General features: G+C 45.6%; 1 protein-coding gene across 4 annotated transcripts in view; it reads left to right on the forward strand.

The window, feature by feature from the left end:
• The first annotated feature begins 2,371 nt into the window (after nt 1-2,371).
• The window catches only part of Runx1 (RUNX family transcription factor 1), a 237,047-nt gene continuing 214,379 nt past the window's right edge, over nt 2,372-25,039 (forward strand). For all 4 annotated transcript variants that reach the window (XM_021256212.2, XM_021256213.2, XM_013071314.3 and 1 more), the window contains exons 1-2: nt 2,372-2,514; nt 2,720-2,831. In XM_021256212.2, the coding sequence (XP_021111871.1) occupies nt 2,774-2,831 (58 nt within the window). In that variant the 5' untranslated portion in view covers nt 2,372-2,514; nt 2,720-2,773. The remainder of the gene's footprint in view (nt 2,515-2,719; nt 2,832-25,039) is intronic.

The following is a 25,039-nucleotide window of genomic DNA, read 5'->3' on the forward strand; positions in this document are numbered from 1 at the left end:
GACAATTCCCAAGCTAGAAGCAGTGGAGCTGAGTCACTTGTAGGAATGAGGACAGAGAAGGTGGGTCAAGGCTGAACTTAAAGAATCCTAAACTGCTCTGGTTAAAATGAGATTAAGTATTTCTCTAGCAGTTCCAGGGTGACCGACGTGTCTTTTCATCCTGGACGCCTAAGGAAGCGGGAAGCTTAAATTCACCAGTGGCCCAATAAGTCTTTACTTACAGTCATGACCTGGAAAGAAAACCTCTCGCTGTTGCTTCACTGAGCTGTGAAATTCTGAGGCACTGCTGTGGCAGTTCAGCCTGGGAAGGCAGTGCTGGGTTGGTACAAACCTCAGTACTCTGCCCCCTGGTGCCCTGCAAAAGCCCAGCTGGGTGATGACAAAGTCCCAGCCCCAGCCTGTCTTCAGATTCAGATCTGCCCTGTGAAGACCCCCTGGGAAAGATGTATGTTAAACGACAGCCAGACCAAGAGAAAAGCCAAGAATTCAGGCAGTTAGCAGACACATCCAAAGCCTCCTCCCAGGCATCTAGACACCTAAGGCTAGAAGCATCCAGGGAGTTTCTAAAATGAAATAGCCAACGGATTAATCTGCTTCTACTTCAGTACTCAAATTTCTTAATCACTATGAAGCCTGATTTGACTCTGAGATGGCAGCTGCAGTTACAGCCCTCGGCTCCTAGCTCTCTTCCAGGGAAGGGTAAGAAAAGAGGGAACAAAACCTGGATGGGCCCTGGACTCAGGCTGGACTTTTTAAAGGACTGTAACAACCCAGGAACACAGGTGGATTATGTCAGCAAGGGATTTGCATTGAGAATCAATATGAAACATGCATTGTGTTTAGATATGAGCAAGCTTCATAAAAGAAATACAGGCATTCTTAGTCTCTTAAATGTGAGCAAAGTTATCGACATAGAGAAGCTAACTTCTCAGCAATCTGGGATAAAGCAGTCTCTAGAGTTTCAATTCCTGGTTTGATCAAAGCAGGAGTAAGTAAAACTCACGTCCTCTTTGAAAGACTTGTGCCATTGAAAGTAATGTCATTGTAGGTGTCTGGGTATGCAGAATTAGCTGGATGAAGACAAACCGAGGGGTGACTGAGGTGTCCAGACTTTCTGAAATACCTCTGCTGGCTTGTGCTTGGAATTCAGAGCTGGCATTTAGACCTATCATTTCACAGTTTTGCTTGAGGGTTTGTGCTGAAAGTTCACATGTACACAGTAGGGAGTGTATGCAGATCAGAGGGAACTACAGAAATTCCTTGGCAAAAGAAAGTCATTCTTCACCCCAGAACTCTGAAGAGAACGATGCTTTATTTTTCAGCAGGTAAAACTGATGGGCAGGAAAAGAAAAATAGATGTGTGTGAGCACCCCAGATAAGTATGGCTTCCTAAGGCAATGGAGGAACCATGTCTCCATTACCAGGCAGCCCTGTGAGAGAGGGCTGTACGCTGGCAATGTGGCTTTGGGTTCCTCTAGCTATTGTGAAGTCTTCATGGTTCAGAGTGTAGTTTTACCCTACCACAGGTGTGAAGTAGCCTGTTGACTGAACTAGAGAAAGGCCCTGCAGCAGTCCCTGCTGCCAGATGAAAACAGAAACAGTTGCAGAGTAGCTGTGCCTTTTCCTGAGTACACAAGTCCTCTTTCCTTTGTTTTCCTCTAGTTTCCTAATTTGAGTGTTTGTATTGGGCAGGGCATTAAGAAAGTGCTATGATTTTATCTCTTTCTGAAGGAGGTACATACTAAAGATGTCCACTTAGTAGAAATAAAAACGTCTTAATTTTGGTTTTATTAAAATAAAAGATTTATAAAAATCTTTTCATTTCAAAATTAAGATACTTTCCTTTTCCAGGCTCTTTTAGGGATCAGACTTTCACTGAAATATTTCCTTTTATTTATTTTCCCCTTTTATAGTTTCACTTATGCTATTATAATCATTACCAAGGCCTGAGCTCTCCCAGTGCTGATGCCCAGCATTTGAAATGACGGGAGCCACATCCTGTCTCAACAGCAGCTTGATGCCAGCATTGAATTACTATTGAATAAGCAGCAATGAAATCTTTATCAAAATAATCAGTAGTTCCAAAAACCACAAATAACAACAACAGGAGCTGAGCTGCCCTCAATCAGCAAAGAGCACTGCGATATAATAAGAGACTGAGTCACTTTTCTTTCACATTCCCTCTCCTGCGAGCTCTGCTTGATGATTTTCTTACACAGCCTGGGGGAGGGCAGGTGGAGGGAAGGAAGGGCATTGCTCAGAAAGCAAAAAAAAAAAAAAAATTTTTTTACATCACTTAGGTCACATGATTGGCAAGAACCAATAGAGATGGGCTGTGGAAAGGGGAACAGTTAAATTTGTAATTTGGGTTGTGTGAAAACTTCTTTGGGCCTCATAAACAACCACAGAACCACAAGTTGGGTAGCCTGGCAGAGTCAGAAGTCTGAGCCCAGCATAGTGGTCAGCAGGCGGGACGAATCACACTGAATGCAAACCACAGGGTTTCGTAGAGTGGTAAGCATCCCCAACCCACAGACAAGGCGCTGTAGGTTTTTTTTTTAAAGCTTGAACAATTTGAATATTTGTTTTCACAAAAGTACAGTTTTCATAGGGCTCAGGGAGCTCCCAGAGGTATCAAGGAGGAGAGAATAAAAGATCTAAGAAACTATGGTGGGAGGTGATGTTCCAACCGTGACCTTTCTTGGTTTTCGCTCCAAAGGTAAATCATTGAATCCCCCGCCTTCAGAAGAGGGTGCATTTTCAGAAGGAAGCAATGGCTTCAGACAGCATATTTGAGTCATTTCCTTCGTACCCACAGTGCTTCATGAGAGGTGAGTACACGCTGGTCTTTTAATACCTACTTTAGCTCAGCTCTGCATGTAACGAAATGGCAGCCGATTGGAGCGGGAGGCAGAGAGCCCTGGGCACAGCCAGTGCCCTGTCTGTTTGGGGTGAGGAATTCAGACAGAAGCATGTGATCTGAGGCTATTGGATTACTTTTTCATCACATGGCAGCTCTTCAGAAATGTTTTAATAAATGCTTAGTTAAGCTGCTGGAGTGCTCAGTGGCAGTATGAGAATTGTGTCAAGTGTAAGTAAGTTGTGCTGTATTGTTTAAAGTCCTAGAGATTAGAAAAAGTGCACGAAGCTCCTTGGATTTTATTTGGCTGTCCCCTCCCTGGAATGACTGGGAGTTATCCTGGACTCAGCGTGCTGCGTGGCCCGCAATGCAGCCAGTCCCCGGACTTAGCAGCCACATGCACTGAGCCGGCCAGGAGGGCTGGTGCCAATGTGGGGAGGTGCAGGAGGCTCACAGATAAGCCCCCAGAGGGCCCCTCAGGGCTAAAGAGGCAACTCAGCTCTCTCCAAAATGCAGCAGACTTGCTTAGGGGTATGCTGTGTTTTCCTTGTAGCCTCAGTTTCAAAAAGGCAACAGGCTTTTTTGAAGAGAGGAAGCAAGCAAGTTTGTATCTCTCAAAAAGAGCAGTAAAGACGTTTCTTAAGTGTTCTTGCAGTTGAAATCATTAGATTGCACGCTTAGGAACAAGCATTACTAGTGTGCAAACCTGTCTGCATTTTTGCAATCAGTCTCTTGAAGTGTGCAAAGCTGAACTTCAGTCATGTGTGTATGCGTGTGTGTGTGTGTGTGTGAGAGAGAGAGAGAGAGAGAGAGAGCAAAGCATGTGTTTCTTAGTAGTAAAAGAGGGCTTTGCTTGAAGAAACAAAAATAATGACATAAAAATGTTACAAAGGCATTGCCGTGTGTCAGGACACACACTTCGACCAGTGTCCCCAGAATGTGGCTTGATGGTTTGGCAGAACTGGGATGACCCAGCATGGGATAGGGGAGTAGTTAATTTTCTGGCCTCAAACTCTCATGCACACCCAAACAATGTCTGTGATTCATTATTTATTCCTACAGCTAAATGAGCAGGGGAATGCCGAGGGCTTGCCAGCCACTTTGTCACAACAAATGCTATTTGAATGCCACAGAGCTTCTATGCTTCCGGGTCCCTCAAATTTAAAAACTTGACAAAGATGTGTGTGTGTGTAGTGGGGGAGGATTTAGTGAGTAAGAAAGCAAGCAAGTGATTAACCCAGTCCAGGTTCCAAATTAAAGGGTTTTCAAGTGCTCCTTTCCTGGCAGCTGAGGAAATTGAGTGAGGTTGAATTGGGCAGATGGTGTTGTGAGTCACACGTTTTGTAGTCCTGCATGAAGCGCCAGTGGGGACAGAGACTCCGGTCCCTGGGTGTAAAGCTGCGAACTGCTCACTGGCTGCATGTCCTCTGGGCTGCTAACAAGCAAAGGAAGCAATATTTTGTAGAATAACAGAGAGGAGATCTTCCTGCCTTTTGTCTGCTTTCAATACCCTCTCCAAACATTTATTGTTTCCTATTTTATCAACTCAGGAAGGGAGATTCAGGAAATTTTTAAACATTCCACTGGGCAATAGGTTGGATACCAGCAAGTTGTGCTGGGCTTCAGAGATGTCCTAATTAGCCAACAATAAAGATAATTAGGGGACACGGTGACCCATGGAGACACCAGGTAATAGAGGGGTCCCAGTCCTGGCAGAGCCTCCAGCTGCTGTGACCACAGGACAATCAGCCCTGGCTCTAGCAAGGATCACTTAGTCGTTAACTCCAAGTCTCAGAAGGGCTGATCTAAAAAGATCACGCTCCTTCCTCTCTACAAAAGGAGATCAGAGCCTTTCAGGATCTCCTACCTGGTGGTATAATAAGAAGATTTAGTTTCAGAGGGCCTGTGAGACCTTAGCAATTTCTTGGCTATTTCATACACAGGATCATTCGGCACAGGGGTGGAAATCATTTATATTAGCTTGTCCCCACCTGGCATCCAAGCCAGGGAGTTTGCAAAACATCATTTCTTTGTGTACCACTTGGACATCGCTTTAGGGAGAGACCACTGTGGGACACATTATCATTCCCCCAACAGCTCTGCCCCACGGTTTTTCCTTGTTCATTTCCACAGCCTGGCCACTTGTGGTGCTTCACGTGATCTCGTCTCTGCCTATAATTCCCAGCGTGTGTCCCCTCCCCATCTCCTTTTGTTCCTGGGATGGTGCCTTATCAGTCCATGCAACTCTCTCAGAAGGAAACTGGTAACTCCTTTTCAGCCAGATACCCATGTGGAAACAGGGGAAGGAGAGATGTGGAACCCAGAAAATGCTTGTTCCCTCCCTCATGAGAGCAGGGCCAGTGTCACAGAAGCTGGCACGCGAGATGAATGTGGTCTACCACAGAGAACACGGGTCTTTTTCTATCATACCACACCAGGCTCTCAGTGTGCTCAGGCAGGAAGATAAGACTCGATTGAGATTCCCTGGAATTATCACATGTGGTTTGTTATCCGAAATTCTTGCAGAACCCCAACTTGGTCCCCTCCAGAGTGCAAACTGTGGACCAAAAGATCTGTGGTAGTTTAGGATGAGAAAAGCCCCAGTGTATGTGTAGTTTTGGAAAATGCCTCAGGTAGCCCTGTTCTTAGAAGTGGCTTAGTGGTCTATGCGAAGGCTGAAAGCTGAGATGCCTCTGAGTTCCTAGAACTACAGGTAACAATCTCAGTGACGCAGCTTATTGGTGCCCGTCTTCTGTGTGGCTCCAGTTTATTCCCCTGGAAGAATCTTTCAAAGGCAATTGCAAGACTCCAGGCTTATGTCTGCAATGTGTGTTTCCATTCCAACCATCAATTTGCCATTGTTTTCAAAATATTTATTGGACTGAAGACTTAAGATCTCCGAAAGCCATAGATTAAATTATGTGTGGCACTGGCCACTGTGTGGAATCTGTGTTTGCCTGCATTTGTCAAAACACAATACCATAGACTCGGTGGCTTAAAGAGCAGAAATTCACTTCTTCACAGCTCGTGAGGCCAGAAGTCTCAGATCAAGGTGTTGGGTTGGTTTCTTGTGAAGCTTCTCTCTGCGGCTCGTCTGTGACTTCACATGTGCCCTAATCAGGACACCTGCCATTTCATCTGCACTCACACCCCATGCTACCTAAACTGCCTTAAAAGAAAAGACTCTACCACCAAATACGGTCACATTCTGAGGAACTGAGAGTTAGGACTTCAATATATGAATTCAGGGACACAGTGCAGCCCCTGGCAGTGGGTCTCAGCAATCTCACATGCCCTGGCCCACAAGTAAATCGAGGCACCAGGCATCTTGGTTGCTTTCCTGAATATTGAAGAATTAGATCCTCTTTCCCGCTTTGTGAGATGAAGTTTCACATCTGAAATGGCCCATGCATTTTGAAACTTAAAAAAAGTGTTAAAAATGATCTAAATTCATACTAATACCCTTTGCCATCTAGTCTCTGCACACCAAGAAACTTTTGAGAATGATAAAATGGCAATTTTAATATGTTTTAAAGAGCAAAAAGCAGTCCCCAGAAGAAGCTGCTGCCCCAGCTCTGCATCCTCCAGCAGGATTTGTCCCTGCGCCTCAGATGGCACCCAAGCAGCACTTTGCCAGCCAGGTTTGGGGCTCTCACCCTGAGTGCAGGACAAGAAGCAACAGGTGGCAGAAGCATCTTCAGAATCAGCAGCTTGCCCAGGATCTAGATGGCAAAAGAGTAGCTAAGAGAGAAGCTGGAAATAGATCTGAAAGGTGTGCCCAGGAAAGAGGTGGCCTTTCACTCCACAGCAAGGCCGGCCTGGTGCTGGGACAGAGGAGGCTCGTGGCTGCTGCACACACCTGCACTTGCACAGAGACCAGGGCTCGGCTGGGTGCCCACACCCAGGAGGGAGCTGGGTGTTCTGAGCAGCTACCGTTAGAATAGGCATGGGCAGGAGGTGAGAACGCAGAGTGTGCTCAGATAACACCTTGACTACTCTTCCTTTTCCTTTAGCCAAACAGCATGCAGAGCTTCTGTCTGAGCCTCAGTTTCCTCTTCTGCTGAAGCACAGTAGCAGCACCTATCCTTAAGGCAGCTAGGTAGACTCAGTAAATAACCCGTGGAAGGTGACTGCCAGGACACGCAAGTATGAGCAGTAAAGGGTAGCTGGCTAGTATCTGCAGTGTCCGGCCATCTATGATCCAAGTTAGCTGCTCAATTCTGTCTGTTCAAGGAAAAAACAAATGTCATAATGCCCTGGAGCCCATCCAGAAGGCTCCCTGCAGGAAATGGCACGAGTGCGGACAAAGAACAGAGGCAGTGTGGTCCCAGCAGAAGGTCCAGGCCAGGCAAAGGTATTCCTGTAGGACCCCATGGCAGGGACCAGAGGCAGTGAGCTAATCAGGCCTTGATGGCTTTTAATTTTTATATTTTGTGGCACTGGGGATTGAACTCGGGGCCTTTGCACTGAGCTACATTCCCAAGCTTTTTTATGTTAACTTTGAAAGTGTCTCAAGTCACTAAGTTGTCCAGGCTGGACTCAAATTGCATCCTCCCCCACTTCTGGGATTACTGGCATCTACCACCACCCCAGCTTCACCCTTCCCTCTCCTTGCCAGTGCCCACAGAGAGGACAGGAAGAGGTCAAGAGCCTTCATGTCCATCCATGCCCAAGCTTAACTTTTCAATATGGAGGCTGACTGGGGCACATTGTAACTGAGGTTTTGGGTCCAAACAAGAGAGAGAGCCTTCCACTCCTTAGAGTTCTGTTGTACTTTATTTGCTAGAAAGATCTGCTTAAGGCAAGGGCCATGCAGAGGTTCTCTAGGGCTCTCAAAGTGGCCATTTCCTTGCATCTCAGTGACATTTGTCATCATGTCCTTTGTCAAAGCTCAGCAGTGAAGTCAGCTTTGGCTTCTTATCTGGGTGGCTGCGTGGGGGTGGGTGGGGAGGCCCACACAGGAAACTCAAGCACATTTTCAGTTTCTCAGGTAACTTCCCAGTGACCTAGATGAGTCAATAAATGTCTTTGTGTCTCATCTGAGTTCTGCAAAAGGGGCTAATAATGTTCTCAACAAAGCTGGCCTCCAAATTGTCAAGTTCCTGTTCCAAATCTTCAAACACCTCACACCATGAAACACAGCACAGATCCTCCCTCTCTGCTTCACAACATGAAGCAAGTTTTTTAATTTAATTTAATTTTTTGGTAGGAAAAAGTTATCCTATCATTTCACACATGGAAGACATTTTCCAATATTCTTGATTTTTTTTCCCTCAACTCCTATTATTTGGAGAAATTGGCAGAAGCTGCTCTGGTGCTCAAACAGACATGCAAACCTGCAAAACAATTTCCTTGAAACCCTTGTTCTTTGGCCTTCCCAGTCCGTCCTCTTTACATGTCACAAATTTCCTTTGGCCTTTTTGCTATGGAAATGAATCCACCAGGTAGGCCAAGATGATATTGGCCACGTTTCCTGAAAAACTGTAAGGATAGTACCTTTGAGTGGTAGAAAGGGAGCATATCCTTTGAGATCTTTGCATATCAGGGGTGTTGTAAGAGAACATGGAGGGGGTGGGGGACCTTGGACACAAAATAGGGTTCAAACCTCCTGTCACCTTTCCTGGACTGGACAGGAAACTCAGATACTCTTTGGACTTACACAGCTCCACTCTGTTGGAGAGACACACTCTCCTCCTCTCTTGGCCTTTTGAGTATTTCTTTCTCATGGTGTCTCTCCTCCTTTGTCCCCTCTATTCTCCTGATGACATTGACTGATGCCAGAGGAAAATAGAGAACAGTAAAATGATGGGTTGTCTTACAATGACAGACAGAAAATAAAGCTCTTGGTTGGGTTTATCAGTGAGAACTGGGTCTGGCTACATGCAAATGAAAAGCTGACCACAGTGGCTTCTGCAGATGGGTGCTGGCATGTGTGAGGAGAGGCAATCGGGAGTACCAGGGTGGTATGGGGAACACAGAACACAGTCCCACCATGCTGAGGTAGGACCAAGATGTCCTGCACCAGTCCTATCCATGCAGGAAGGAGACAGGCAGCCTCCACCCCTTCTTCTCTGGGCCTAGAGTTTCTTTTCGGGGAGAGAAAGTTTCATATCATGTAGACCAGAACCATGTCACCACCTCTGGCTGGAAGCTGCCTAAGACAATGGAGTTGTCACTTTGCAGAAGGGAGGACAGCCTGGGGGAAGGAGGCTGGGGATGGAGTTGAGACAGACTGGGCAAGCATCTGCCAGACCTGCACCAAAGGGCATTCCCAGGCCAGCCAAGATGTCTGGGTCTTACCTTGTGTCACTGTGTTCTATGGCAGAGGTGCTTTGGTAATACAATCTGCCCTCCATACCTGTGGGCTACACATCCATGGATTCAACTAAGTGCAGATGAAAATACTCCGGGAGAATAAAACCATGTCTACACTGAACACACGCAGACATTATTCCCTAAACAATACAGTATAACATTATTTACATAGCATTTGCATGGTATTAGCCCTTATAAGCAATCTAGAGATGATTTGAAATATCTGGCAGGATGGGTGTAGGTTATATGCAAATATTACACCAATTTATATAAGGGACTTTGGTACTGCTGGTGGGAGGGAGCCCTGGAACCAATCCCTCCAAACCCCTCCCCGCCACACACACACACAGTGGACACTGAGGAGTAACCCTATGCTTGGAAATGCTGAGCTCTTCCTCAGTCTTTCTTGCAAGTCCCAGATGGATGCTGGGGGTGGGTATTTACTCTTGATTCAGTACAAGTAAAACAGTGGGAAATGAGATAGGGTGGGGCAGGGAGCTGGCTCAGTGGGAAACAAGTACATACCGGTTTCAGTGTCAGAATCACCTTGGACTCTCTCGCCACGTTTGTGAGCTGAAGAAAAGCAGACAGTCCCTACCTGTTGGGATGATGATCCCACAAGAGGCCCACGCCTGGCCAAAAGGTCATGTGTCTCTCCAGTAGATGGAAACTCTTTCCTTTTATTTTCCCCTTCCTCACTTTTGAATTGAAACTCCACTGCCCTGTACCATGCAGTTATTTTATATTTTAAAAGAATTCTTTCTGACAGTGTTTTGGTGGTTTGTTTTTTGTGGTGCTGGGGATGGAATCCTGGGCCTCACACAGGCTAGGCAAGTGTTTTGCCACTGGGTTATGTCCCCAGGCCACTCTCTAATTTCTTGAGTGAAACTTGCTTTTAAGTGATCTCCCTTAAATTTACCGAAATATATTTTCATTATTCATAGAGATATGAAAACCAGATAATGACCAGATGCTAGCCCTCTATCTAGGAGGAACAATACTGATTCACACTTGGTATTACTGTAAGTCACAGATTATTTTTGCCCCATAACTACTGGCCTTGTCAACTTTCTGAGTCTGGATGCAGATCTCTTTCCCTGAGAAAGTCAATGCCTCATTGAAAACAGATAGAAAGGAGAGAAAGTCCTCATTCAGGTTTTGCCCTTGAAATAAGAAATAATGTAAACCTTCCATTTTGTATTGCTGCAGGACTGGAGTTCATTTAGAGAACTGTTGATTTTCTACACAGCACTACTCTCCCATCTCATGCTCTTAGGTGTCTATTTTTAGATGGACTTCTTTTAAACAGCGAGTTCCCCCAGACATTTTAGGGGCCCCTGATGGGAAAAGTCACCAAAATTAGAAACCTCGGTTTCTTACAGTCTTGCTCAGCGCTCCACTGATTTCAAGACTGATGCTTCTTTGTGCAAATCTGAAGCCGTGTTAAACTGATTCCAAATCCAGGTCCAGCATGCAGATCCTGGAAGCTCTGTCCATGGGAGAGAAACAGGCAGGTCTCACCATGTGCAAAGTTTCCAGCTGTTTTGCTTGGCCTCTTTGGTGGCCTCTGTGGCCACTGTGACTCCTCAGAAGCAACTTTTCTGGTCTTGGATGGAGATTGAGCTGATAAGAGTCAAGCATAAATCTGGTATCTCTGGGAGTGATGCCACAAAGCAGTCCCTGTGTCCTCCTCTCCTTGGAGGTATATTGGTCTTGATGGTTCTGTGTTCTTCTGAAAATGTATAGAATTTGGGAGTTTGTGGGCTTCCGTATTCGTAGATCCTGAAGAAAGATCTAGAAGGTATTGCAATAGTCAACTTATAGATAGGGGTCTATAAAAAAGAGCAGAAGGAAATCAGAACATAAAACACACTGCATGCTTGTCACGGTCACATCATGGTGGATGAGTTCTTTTAAGTTATTTTTATTTATTAGTACAAGTTTAGAGTACATAATGTTTACAGTCCTTGTGGGAAGTGGTACATGGACACAATACATCTTAATTCCTTTTTTCATCCCTTTTCCTTCCTTCCTTCCCCTCTCCACCTATGTCTTGATTCCTTTCTTAGCTCATAGTTTGGCGGGGCGGGGGGTGGTGGTACCAGGGATCGAACTCAGGTACTTGAACCTGTGCTTGTGAGGCAGGCGGAGGAACCACTGAGCTAAATCCCTGGCCCTCCTTTCTTTTTTATACACATTTGCAGTGCATGATGTTTACATTCCTCGTGTAGAGTTGCTGCATCTCTTCATCCCTTTGTTCTCTCTCTCCGCATCCTATTATCTATCTTTTATTTTTCTTTTCTTCCTATGAACATTTTGTAACATACATAGGCTTTGGTCTTTAAATTTTAAATTGTAGCTTCAAAATGTTCAAATGCATTGGTTTGGGTGCCATTTTGTTTTTAGGAGTAGTTTTAACACCAGCCACAGTGTGCTAAGCTTTCTTCCACAGCTTGTTTGTGCTTTGAACTCTGTGCACCAGCTCTCATTGCACACCATCTGTTGGCTGCATCTGGGTGGCTCTGTGCCCCTCAACAGCAGTCGCAGCTGAACTTGACATTCACCCACTTTGAAAGTACACAATTTATAAAATCCAAAACCACGTATGTGTATAAAACCCAGGCAAGGATCTAGAGAATCTACAAGAAAGGAGAAAATAATGCTTAACTCCTTCAGAAGTCTGCTGTCTTAGCTCTCTTCCTAGTGGGGCAAGAAGAGGTGAAGATGAAATTATGTAGACATTGATAGGTATGAACAGAAACTCAAACTGCTGTTTCATTATTACTGCATCTGCTGTACATAAAGATCAGAAAAGCTATTGCCCTCTAAGCCCTGGAAGAGAGGAACGGTGTTAACAAACCTTTAACAAATATTAAGAACTGTGAAGGGTGTGGGGTCATATAAAGAAGTATAAATGCCAACAATGGAAATTCTGTTCAAATGTCAGTCACCCAGATCATTATTTCGTTTAAAAACGCCTCTGCCTCCCATATGCTTCCTCTGGGTTGTATTCAAAACAAAGAAATAATTGTGTCTCAGAGCAGATGAATTGTTTAAAAAACAAATGAACTATGTGACATATGAACTATGAGACATTTCCCCGTATCATGACACTTTGTAAGTTTAGGTGTATGGGTGTGTGCATGTTTTATGTATATAGTTGTGTGTGTACGTATATAGTTTTAGTTAGTATCTGAAATTATATAATATATATATATGTACAACTATTACATTAACTATAGTTGTGTATTTTATTAAACTTCTAGAAAGAAAGATTAGAATATTTGGCTGGAGTAATTTTAGAAAACTGTCTACCTTAGGACGTTGGAAAGATCCATTTGTCCAAGGTCCTACAGTTGGTTAATAACTGAGTTAGAACAAAATTTGGGCCTACTTGGCTTCTGTCCTTCCCCCTACTGGAAGTTGGCAGACACTGTAGTGACGTGGCTGATTCCATTTCAGAGACAACATAACTAGCAGACACCAATAAACCCTCCTTTACTACTCTGCCCTGGTCAGCTACAATGGCCCTTGGCAAGCTAAGTGTCCCTCACTAAGTGAAGGTATTAAGCGCGCCATGTGTGAGGGTCCTTGAGCCCTGAGGACCTCCATTCAGTCAGGTTAGGAATGCAGTGCCTTCAGAAGCCCCTCTCCATCCAGCCAGCACCACTTTTACTCAGGCTCCATCGTGTGCCTGCCTCTTCCTTGGACAACGTCGTGGTCAACCAGGTTGGTGTGATGAACGTCCATGGTTGAATCTGAAGGGGCAAATCCACAGACATTCAGGTGCATGCACAAGGGACTGGGTCCTCCAAGAGGGCCAGGCTCCAACTCTGGATGGAGCCACTGGGAAGTGGGGGCAGACAATACCTGCGGAAAACTTGGGCCCAGGCAAGAGTTCTCGTCCATAATAGACATACTGGGCCAGGGATTTAGCTCAGTGGTTCCACTGCCTGCCTCGCAAGTGCAAGGTCCCGAGTTCGATCCCCAGTACCCCCCCACCAAAAAAAGAATAGACATCCTCACAGCACTCCTGATTTGAAGCTCAATATACCTAGAAGTGGCTTCTCTCAGGAGAAATGCAGATCTCTCTCTTTCGCTCTCACTTTCACACAGACACACACACACACACACACACACACACACAAGCCAACACTCAAATTATACCTACCTTAAAGCCTCCATCGGGACTGCTTCCCTGGATATACAAACTGGACAAAGCTTTCTCTCCATGCATCAGGAGCAGCTAAAGTTCTGCACAGAAGCCACCTGCAGACTCTGGACTTGCTACCCATTGGTAATTACTGAGCACACCCCACACTCTGTGCATAGTTATTTATCTATAAATTGCCTACCTGCACTTCTGTGCTGCTAATGTCATTATAGCATATGCATTATAAAACATCTTTCAAATAAGATTGAAAAATTTGGAATATAAGCTGTGATATCCTTTCTGGACCTTCCAAGGGCACCCAAATTTGAATCATAGAAATCCCCAGATGCCTATAAATGTCATGTTTCTGCTCACACGTCTCGGCCTCTTTTGGCAGACCTGCATTTCTCCACCCAGAGACATCAGTCCAGAAGGAATGGTGTTTTCTTGACCAGCCGATCCTCTTCCATGAGTTTTCTCTGATGGGAGGCCAGGAAGGAGGCAGGGTTGGAATCAGGTGGTTGATGTCTGCTCTGTCACAGGCATTTATTTATCACTTGGGTAAACTTGAGCCATTTCCCAGAGCACCAGCTTGTAAAATATGGGGAATGATCCCTACTTTGTACAGTTGTCAAGAGGATTTGAGACAATAAGTGAAGCAATAGAACACAGAGGAAGTAAAAGACAGTTGTGAAAAGTGCCACCAAAGGAAGGCTGAAGGAGGAAAGCAACCTCTGCTAACCTCAGAATGTGGCTCTATAGTGGCTGTAGGAACTGCATCTGCTAAGAAGAAAACTGGGGTCTGCGTTCCTCACTGTGTAACTGCACACAAGTGACCTTAGTGCTCCTTGGCAGAGGGCTGAACTGACAAATAGTAGAACTGATCATGGCTATAGCTAGCATTCCCCGAGCATGTACTACGTGTGAGGCACTTGCACTATCCCAAGTGTTTTTGGTTTTCTTTGTTTTTGGTTTTTTTGCCTTACTGCATTAAATGCTTCACACAACAGCTAGTGCTCTTGTGCTGAGTCCTGCTAAGGGAAGCATGGCCTACAGGAAGGAGGGCCCCTGCCTGAGGTCAGGCTACTGGGAAATGTAAGGGCCAGGGCCAGATGAGGACCTTCAAGCTGCAGAGCCCACTATCCGCCTATAGCAGATCTGGGGAGTGTTAAGAATATTGACACACGAGGGAGCTGAGGCTTCCAGAGCTAAATCTTTGCCACAGGATTGTAGGTGACACTGCAGGCGGCTCCATGCCAGGGCACTGTGCACTGGCCTGGATGGCTTTCAGGACTCTGGACTCATGATGGCTTTGTGTTCCCATCACGAGTGTCCAGGCCTCCGCTACCTACTGGATTCATCCTCATGGCTCCTCCCGATCAGAGCTGCCTCCTGAGAGATCCTGGGCAGTACATGAGGGACACTTGGTTCTCTGCGCCAGGGTGTCCGAGCTGGAGTGTACGTCAAACTGCCTGTCCTCAGATGCTGGGAGAGGAGCCATGGCTCAGTCCTCTTCCCATCCAGTCAGTTGTTTCAACTTGTCAGTCTCAGCTGCCATCAGACAAGAGATTGGGGTCATACAAGAGAGGCACTGCCCACAAGAAACTGGAGGAGATACTTGCTCCAGGGGTTGTATGAGGCTAGCCCGGCACTTACATGACCCTAAGAGAGAACAACACATGCGATTCCATATTGCAATCAGATTCTTCTCCTACTCCATCTTCATGCCAGTCCTAGGACCGCTGTACAGAAGCCTTGACAAAATGCTCATCCCAATAATCAGGACCCTCTGGACTGATTCCACAGTTGAGGAGCCTCTAAGAGCCAGTACCTTCATGATCTGGACCCTGACCTTGATCTTGACCTTAACCAAGGTTTGCAGCCAGTGAGATGTGCACAAAACGTTTCACATCCAGTTATTCCTGGGGTTGAAATAAAAATTCCACCCAGAAACAGTTGACTTAGCTTTGCTGTCAAAGTGTCCCCCATCCCTCCTTAGCAAGTGGCCCTGAGAGAGACACAAATACCCAGATGGGCCTTTGAGAACAGCCTCTGTCTTTCTGCAGAAGCACTTGCCTTCTCGAAAGTCCATGCCCCCAGTCCTCTGACATCATTGCAGGTCATTTGTTTAAGTAGTTGGCTTTGAAGTTTTCTTTTCGTTTCTTTTGCTTTAACCTGTATTTATCTGAAAGCCATTTCTGATTGTTCTACGACCAGTTAGTTCCCACAGCTTCATAGATAGTTCCTTCCCTTTCTCCATGGGCTCCCCTCCGAGGATTTTGCAGTAATTAACTAATTAATGAACCCCCTCCCAACCTGCTCCCACCAGCCTCTAATTTTTGCTGTGCAAACATCTTAATGGGAACCAATTAAAAGGTGCTCAAGCTAATTATTCTCTGCAGCAAAAAAATAATAATAATAAAATAATGAAGCTCCTTTGGAAAGGTCAGAAGAGCTCCTTTTCTTAGGCAGAGCATACAACTGACGGGGAAGTAAATGGGAGATCTGAAGAGTGGAGATCCTATTTTGGAATCTCTATCACTTGGGAAACACTCCTTTTCCTGCTCCTTTCTGCTGATTCAGCGCTGCCCCTGCACCTTCCAGAGTCCAGACCGCCCAGCCTCTCTGCCTTCCTGTCCTGTCTCCTTCAGCCAAGATCTGGGTACTTAATGGCGAGTCAGAGCCCCTGGCAGCATCCTCTGGGGCTCAGGTGTCCCACTGTCTTGTGTGACAGTTTCACCCCCACACTGTATCCATTCAGGCTGAAATGTGTCAGTTAAACAGAAGCAGCCAGAGTTGTCCCCCACAGTGTTTAATTATAAAGGAGTAGAAATGGGACAAGGACGCACAGGTGAGCCTGGGTCCCCCGGAGTCCACATCCAGTGGGAGGGAGGAGAGAGAGCAGCCCCTGTCCAGCTGCTTCCTTTGCACAGCGCCATAATCAGATCCATTGGTGCATTAAAGCGGTGTGATAATTGTTTTGTTGTGGCTTATAAAGAAGGAACAAAGCTAGCATTGGCCAAGCACTTATAGTGCGTCCTGCATGTGGCCTCCATCATCTTTCTAAATCGAAAACCTTAAGAGAGCTAGGGCGGAGCTCAGCAGTAAAGCCTAAGACTAGCATTCCCAGCACCAAAGCATCAAAACACTTCCTGATGTAGGTACACCTCTAGTCCTCATGCTATAAAACAAAAAAAGAAAATGTAGCTGGGGCATGGAGGTGCACACCTCTAATCCCAGCACTTACTCTGGGAGGCTGAGACAGGAGGATTGCAAGTTCAAACCCAGCCTTGGTGTGTTTAGCAACTTGATGAGGTCTCCTCTCAAAATAGAAATAAATAAAAGGGCCCGGGTTGAAGGGGAGAGACTGACAGGAAAGCAGCACAGGCCACAGTTCCAGTCCCATTCTTTCTGGTGTCCCCACTCCCAACAGGCCTCTCCTGTGATGTGTCAGCAGTGGGTGGCTGCATATGTCCCTGTGGGGTTAGAGGGCCTGTGCTGCGATGCCACCCTGCATTTCCCAGCTGCTTCTCCTTGGGCAGATTGCTTACCCTCTCTGCCCCGCTCTGTCCTCATCTGTGCAGTGTGGTGATGATGATGATGACCTCACAGGACCACGGCGATCGCTGAATTGGACACATGAGGAATGCAGATTGATACCTGGTCAGCCTCTGTCTACTTCACACTATCATCACGGGCTTGTCCTTTCTGCTCCCATGTGCTTCTTCATTAGAAAGCGCATCACTTGATCTCCCTATTTTCTGCTTTCTGCACTACACAAAGCAAATATAAAACATGGACCCTGATCTGTCATCGCCGTGACCACTCATGAGATCCTTTCGGAGTGGGTCACCTTATTCCTGGTGGCTTTAAATGGCAGGTGCTGGGGAGGAGGTGTGGAGGAAGCCCCTTGGGCACAGTGCAGGGCTGTGCCCTGCCTGCCCTGTGCCTGCACCAGGGCTTTCTGCCTCCACATCCTGCTTGAGGAAAGGTAGCACGGCCTGCTCTGCTTCGGTCTCCTCAAAGGCACAGAGCAGCCTAAGGGTTTGCCCTCCGTTAACCCAGAGCCCGGTCCCCCAATTCCACAGTGGTGATATTTGGGACCAGACCACTCCTTGTCGAGAGGAATGGCCCTGTGCCTGGATGAGTGTTGAGCCATGTCCCTGGGCCACACCCACCAGAAAACAACAGCAACCTCCCTTCCCCCTGCAAGCCATGGCACCAAAAATGTCTCCCAACATTGCCAAACAAGCCCCAGAGGATCAAATCTGGAGTGGTTTCCTGGGGAAGTACAGCTCCAGAACATGCTGTTGTTACTTCCCATTTGTTACTGGATCAAGGAAATGATGTTGCATCTGTATGTTCTCCTTTCCTTCCAAGAGGCCAAGCTCTGGGAACAATGATAGGCCCTGGTACCCCTGGTCACCCCAATCACCTGGTCACCCAGATCATTCCCCCAAATCCCCTATGTGTCAAAAACCCCCCATACCAGGCACAGCCCCCTCTGCTCATAGTCACATCCACGTCTGAGATTTCAGTGTTGAGGCTTAGTCTTTGTTCCATTCAGAAACATTCCTTAGTGGGCCCTCTGCCCAAATAAATGCTTTATTTTTTAAAAAAAATTATTGACAAAAATTATATATGATATATATAATATATAGTATGTATATATAGATAGCATGCAACTTTTTTAGACTCCACATATATAAGAACATGTGCTATTTGTCTTTCTGTGTCTGGCTTATTGTATTTAGTGTAACATCCTCCAGGTTCGTCCATTTCCATCTTTTTTGAGGTGAATAGTATTCCATTGTGTTCATATACCACATTTGCTTTATTCATTCATCTGCTGATGGACCCTCAAATTGATTCTTTATCTTGGCTATTGTGAATAATCTTGCAGTGAGTGGGAGTGCCCACATACCTCTTCAACATACTGATTTCATTTCTATTGGAATCTTGCTAGGTTATATAGTAGTTCTATTTTTAAATTTTTAAGGAACTTCTATACTGTCTTTCATAATGGCTTTACTAATTTACATTTGCCAACGGTGTACAAAGTTTCCTTTTCTCCATATCCTCACCAGCACTTGTTACCTCTTGACTTTTTGATAATGGCCATCCTAACAGGTGTAAGGTGATTTCTCACTGTGGCTTTAGTTGGCATTTCTCTGATGAATAGTGAGGCTGAATATTTTTAAATACTTCTAGGTCATTTTGATGTCCTCTTTCTAAAAATGTTTTTCCGGATCCTTTGCCCATGTTTTAATCGGATCATTTTCTGCTGTTGAGTTGTTTGAGTCTGTACAGATTTTAGATCTTATCCCCTTCTCAAAAGTATGATTTGCAAATATTTTCTCCCATTCTGTGGGCCATTTTTTCACTCTGTTGATTTTTTTCTTTGACTATGTAGAAGATTTTTAGTTTGGTGTAATACCATTTGTCTATTTTTGTTTTTGTTACCTGTGCTGTTTGGATCATATCCAAAAAAACTTTGCCTAGACCTCCATTTCCAAAAAGAATTTAAAGCATCATACTGCAGCAACATATGCACACCCATGTTTATAGCGGCACAGTTTGTAATAGCTAAAACTTAGAAACACCCCAAATGCCCATCAACTGGTGATTAGATGAAGAAGATGTGGAGTTTTTTTTATATATAAAATGGAGTACTCAGCCATAAAGAAAAATAAACCAGAGATATTTATAGCTAAATGGATGCACCTTGAGGCCACACTCTTAAGTGAAATAAATAGGACACACATGTGTAAATACCAGATTATTTCTCTGGTGAGAGAAATTGAAAGTGTAAATGAGGACCAAAATGTATAATAGATATTGCAAAATAGGAAGAAAATGTTCAAAGGGGAAGGGAAACTAGGGAGAGGAGCAGGGGAAAGGAAAGAAGGGAAAGAAAAAAGTGAAAAAAGAAGGAAAAAACAGAAATAAAGCTTATGTAAATAGAAAGGGTGGAGGGATTGAAGGGAGGGAAGGGGAATGGGAAAAAATAAGAAGCAAGATATATATCGTGTACAGGTACAAATTTCCAATGATGAATGTGATCATCATGCATACCTAAAATTTACCAATAAACTTAATTAAAAAGGGAAACTTTTCTCTTGTTTTCTTCTAGCAGTTTTATAGTTTATGTGTCTAATTCATTTTGAGTTGATTTAATCCTTTCTTTGCAATTTTTGTACTTTCCCTTAAGATTTGGTGTCCTAGTTCCCTTTTTAATGGGTATACTTGTTTAGTCTCTTTTTTCATTTATTTAGATCATATTTATCTTACCAGAGCAGTTTTTCTCATTACCTTTCTTCTCCGTGTTTGTCAATCTAGAATAGTTTACACCCATGGTTTTTAACTGGAGGATAGAGGCACTGTGAGGAATAAGAGGAAATTCATCAATGTCTAGAGACAATTTTAGTTGTCATAGCTGATGGGCAGGAGTAGAGGAGGCTGTGGCAGCAACTAGAGGGTAGAGGCCAAAGATGCTGCTAACTTACTACAATGTATAGGAGAACCTCCATGCCAAAAATTTCCAGATCCAAAATAATGAATAATGACAAGATGGAGAAATCTTACCTTGTACCACAACTAGGATTACAGTTATAAAAAAATATTTCTGTCCTTTCCTAATTCTTGATGTTTTGTTTTCTGAAAAATAGCCCCACCAGGACCAGGGATTTAGCTCAGTGGTTCTGCCACCTGCCCCACAAGCACAAGGACCTGAGTTCGATCCCCAGTAAAAAAAAAAAAAGTAGCCCCACCCTCACCACCAAAATTGGAAAGCAATTATGCCTGTCTTTAGAGCAGTGTGCAGGGACCTATAAAAGGGTAAAGAGAGAAACTGAACAGTGTCTTCCATATTGTGGAGGCCACGATTAGGTAGGGACCCTCCAAGATCGTTCAGGACCCAGTATCTATGTAGACACCTTAGCGTTATACTAGGAGATCTTAATCACTGTATTATGTGGAAGAAGGAGCTATCGGCTTAAACATATGGTTTGAAGACTGTCATAAGGACTTTCAGTATCAGAGGAAAAGGAAGAAGACAGAAGGCAAGAGATCCCAGCATAAGGAGGCAGGGCTAGACATGGCCCTTGGGGATATTCCATCAAAGGCTACAGGGAGAAGATAAGGAGAGAGCAAGATTCCTAGAGGCAGAGTCCTGAGCTCCACAGAGCAGGTGAGGAGGTGACCAGAGGACCCACAGGGATATGCTTGGAGCCCAGAGAGGAAGGAATTCTTACAGAGACCAAAAGTTTCCGACGAGAGAAAACAAGGATTGGATGTCAACAAGATGGGCCAGGAATAGGGGTGGGCACATGACTAGAACTGCAGTGAAGGTACGGCAGCAAGGAGTGGCTGGGGCACCAGGAAGAATTTCCCCAGGTGGAACACCTGCGCAAAGGGCCAGGGGACAGTATGACACCAGCACCTACTGTGTGCCTGGCTCTGGGCCAATCTCCATACACCATGACACCGACCCTTTTGATGCTTTATGGGTCAACGCTGACTTTGTCAGCGACAACATAGAAGCTCAGAGCACAGGTAACACAAGCAAGAGTTTTTAAGATGTGGAAATCTGCAAAAAAATTTTAAAAATCAAGGTTGCATGGTGAATCATGCAAGCCTGTTAAGCTAGCGCACTAATATATAACCGTTCCTTTAATCTACTTAGTTATGTATAATACAATGATATTTCCTTTCATTGGATCTTGGAGGTGCATATCTGAGCTGACCTCCACCCAGGCAAAAAAGATGGAGGGAGGCCAGATGGCTCAGAAGAGGAAGAGGAGACCCTGGAGGAGACCACACAAGAGATCCATCATTAGAGTGCGAGGGTGAAGAGCAGACATCCATTGTTTGGTTCCTAGATTTGGTGATCTAGATTTCAAGTGAAATATAACCTGTATTTAACAAAGAGGAACCTTCCCAGTTCACAGAACAGAGAGCTGAGCCGAGGGTCCACAGTCCCTCTTCTCCACTTCCTCTGTGTCTGTCGTCACCATATCACCAGATTCTCGTGAAACCCTCACCACTACCCCATTTTCTTCTCAGCTTCTTCTGATCCTAGGTCCACAGTGAGACGGCCACTAAATTACACAGTAGCCATAAGACAGCCATAAATTTCCTGACTCCTCCGCGTGTACATGACACTGTGTTAAGAAACGGCTTAGATTACCAAAATCAGACAGCATGAAACAGCCTTCAAGGAACTTACCATCTAGGTAGGGAAGAAAGCCCAGCCTGAGAAATAACAAACAAAAGGAGAACCGAGTAGCACATCACCAATCCAAGAACAGCCAGGGGCCAGGAAAGTAGCTGGCTACTGAATGAAAGCATATCTGAGAAGCGTGTGGGGAGGAAGACAGAAGCCATAAAACCAGGGCTGGGGGAGACAAAATGAACGAGGCTCACAGCAAGCTCGGGGTTCGGTGGAGAAGTCCCTATAGATCATGCTGGTGAACTGCAGAGGGAAAGCCAGGCCTTGTGATGCTGCAGCAACACTGGACTTGACCCTGCAACCAGGGAGTCAGCTGCCCTCAGTTTAGCAGTGCATGAGAGTTTCTTGCAGCGTTGGTTAAAATGCAGATTCCTGCCACTCCCCTCCTCTTCCTCACATGAGTCATGTAGGAACCCAAGAATAACAGCCCTGTAGTCTCCTTGGTCTTTGGGAAATATTTTGTAACTGGCCTTGATGAAGTCGAAATAGAATCTTCATGCAATTCCAGGCCTGAGCAAAACTGAGCAGGACCTATTTCTACATCTGACAGCTAGTGCTCCCTCTGACAGGCCCTACAGCTTCTAGATGGGGAGCCTTATGCGATTTCTTAGTATAGTTTTTCAGCTCTCATGTGACTGTTACCACTGATTAAATGTGACTCAGAAACATTTATTTTACAGTTCATTAATTGTGGTCCTGAAGTTAGTCTGAGACAAGTTGGGTCTAATATCTTCAAATACAGGCTCTGAATTCTGTCCCATTGCACAAAACTATCCAGGTTCTGAAAAGTCCAGGACATCTGTGAGTTTCAAATGCCAGATGCAAATGTTTTCAGTGACAGGAGAGGTGCTGGTTGGGCTGGGTTTGAGTTTTTATGTATTTGTCCCATCCCACCCTTTGCCTACCATCTACCTAATCTAGACTCCCCCAACCCCTGAGGGTGTTCTCATCTGGGCTTTTAAAATTCCTCCCCTGTTTCAAAGTTCCCTTCCTTCGGACCCACAAAGGAATTTCTTTTCCTTTAGCAAGCTGGCGCCTGTTAAACCAGAGCCTCTGGAATAAACACAGCGCGGCTTACACATAAGCACAGCCACTAGCCTTTCTTCTAACCCGGACTCTCCCAAAACTCCGCCGTTTCTAAGTGTGGTCTTTGGCCGCCAGCATCAGCATCTGTGACACGTGGAGAATCTGGAAACCCAGCCCAAAGCTGCTGAATCGCAGGCCCTATCTTCACCGGAGCCCCAAGTGATTTGTATGCACCTTCGATTCCAAGGAGCACGGTCCTCCATCTCCAAGCTGCTCCCCACCGCGGGCTGGGGGCGTTCGACCTCAGGACCATGCAGACACCTCCGGCTAGGGAATCGGCTTCTGTAGGGGGTGGGGGAAGCCCTGCAGGTTTCACCCCTGCCCTTCCTGACCGTCCCAATGCGCCTGGCGCCTGCACCTGCGCACTTCTCTCCGCTCTGCTCCGGGAAGCCTCCAGAAGCAGACCCCCGCGCAGCCTCCAGGGTGGGGCCACACTACCTCTTTTCTTTCAAAGAGCCTGGGATGCTGACAGCCTCAGATGGAGGCATCCTGTTTGTCGAAAAATAAACCGGCAGTTAAAGCAGGGTTGCGAGAGCGAGAAAACCGCAGGCCTGCGCGCCGCTGATAACGCGCCGCCGGGCAACTTTTGCAGAAGTTCCGTCGCTGCTGCGCCGCGCTCTAAGGCCCTCGACACCGCCGCCTTTCCTGTCCCGGCCGCCGAATCCCGCCGTTTCTGGCTGTTGCTTTCTGGGTCACCCTTTCAGTTATTTCGCCCATTGTTTTTTTGTTTTTTTGTTTTTTTTAAGGATGCCCCTGTGCTCTGCAAGGAGGGATGGACACACCGATGACTCCCCTGGGCGGACTTGCGCCCATCCTGGACCTTCCAGGGCTGAAATTTACAAGCACTCATGAAATCCACACGGTTTAGAAGCTGAACTTGTTCCTATGTAGTATGCGGTACTCTGACCTGATTTTAATAAACACACGCGAACACACACGCACATCAGAAATCCACCTGAGACCCACATTGCCAAGATCTGGAGCAAGAGGGACCCCGAAGTCCAATACCCAGATTGTTTTCTTTCTCAGAGTTGACCTGGCCGGATTCCATGCGGTGAATAGCTCATTACCAATCTTCCCCTTTTGGGGGGTATTAAAAGCTCTTTCCCCATTTGCTTGTTATCAGATAAACTAGGCAGATGAGAAGGCAGTGGGTAACCACAGGTACAACCACAAATTCGCTGGAAACCAAACAACTCGACCTTCGGAGGCAAAGGGTGTAATTGAGAATTAACCTGAAAATAGTTTCGCACAGCCTGGAAAACTCGCTGTTCTCAAAGCAGTAAGATGGACCTACTGAGCAATGAGAAGAGCAAACGTTATAAAAAAAGGACATCTTGGGTCCCAGAAAATAGCTCCTTCTGGTGTGGATAAAGAATCCGGCCAGAAGAGGCCTCAGTGCCTGAATAGGGTCCGCATTGTCACAGCCCCTGAGGTCCTTCTATCCCGCACACCCACCTCCTGGCCAAGGTTATGTTCCTGGAATTTCAAATTGGCTTATTTTACTCACGTGTCCAAAAATGGGGTGGAGACGGCCCATGCACATCTGTTCATCTTCCTGTGTTCGCGATGAATGTCTATCCTAGTTGAATAACAATGTACTGTATTCTTGAGGAATTCCAGGGAGCCTGGTGGATGATTTCCCCATTTCCTCCCCCAGCAATGGCTTCTAGTGGTCGGCTCTGCTGCTGAGCATGTCCACCTGGGAAATCCCTTGCACCACTCTTATTTGAGATCCTATCTCTTCCTCACTGTCAGCTTCCATCCTTTATCTCCTGACCTTGCGCTGAAGTGGCTCCTAATTTTCCTTGATTTCCTGTTGAATATTTCTATACTTGAGCCCAAATATACAAAGATCCATATATTTTGGCTGGTTGGGTATAGACTCCAATAATGAATAGGACAACTTTACGATGATACAAAAGAGAGAAAACTCAGGTCAAAGATGATGAATTCTCAGGGGAGGAGAGGAGGATGGGCCAGTGGTAACATGAGCTAGGTGTGAACAATGAGGTGCACAGTGAGGGGGACTCAGGGTGTCTCCTGAGATGGGTGTGCGGCATAGGGAGCCCTGGGGGAGGATACAATGCCACAGGTTAAATGGGACCTGGCTGTGAGAGCCTGGAGTGCAGGCAAGGAGGTATTGGGGGGCAATTGCTTAAGATTATACATGATTATTCCCATAATGTCCTAATTGGACTTTTTCTCATTGAAAATCTATCGTGAATAAATGAAATTAAAGATGTCTAAGTTATGAAGAAAACATAATAAACCTGATTATAAAAGTATATTTCAGAATTTACACATCTGTAGTTGTGGTAACCTTTAAAGTATTAGGGACCCAGGAAACCACTCCAATGGCGCCATTATTACAGTATTTTAAACATCTTTGGAT

The sequence above is a fragment of the Heterocephalus glaber genome, unplaced genomic scaffold (genome assembly GCF_053883595.1).
Source record: "Heterocephalus glaber isolate CG9 unplaced genomic scaffold, H.glaber_assembly_v1.0 deba00000122, whole genome shotgun sequence".
NCBI classification, from domain to species: Eukaryota; Metazoa; Chordata; class Mammalia; order Rodentia; family Bathyergidae; genus Heterocephalus; species Heterocephalus glaber.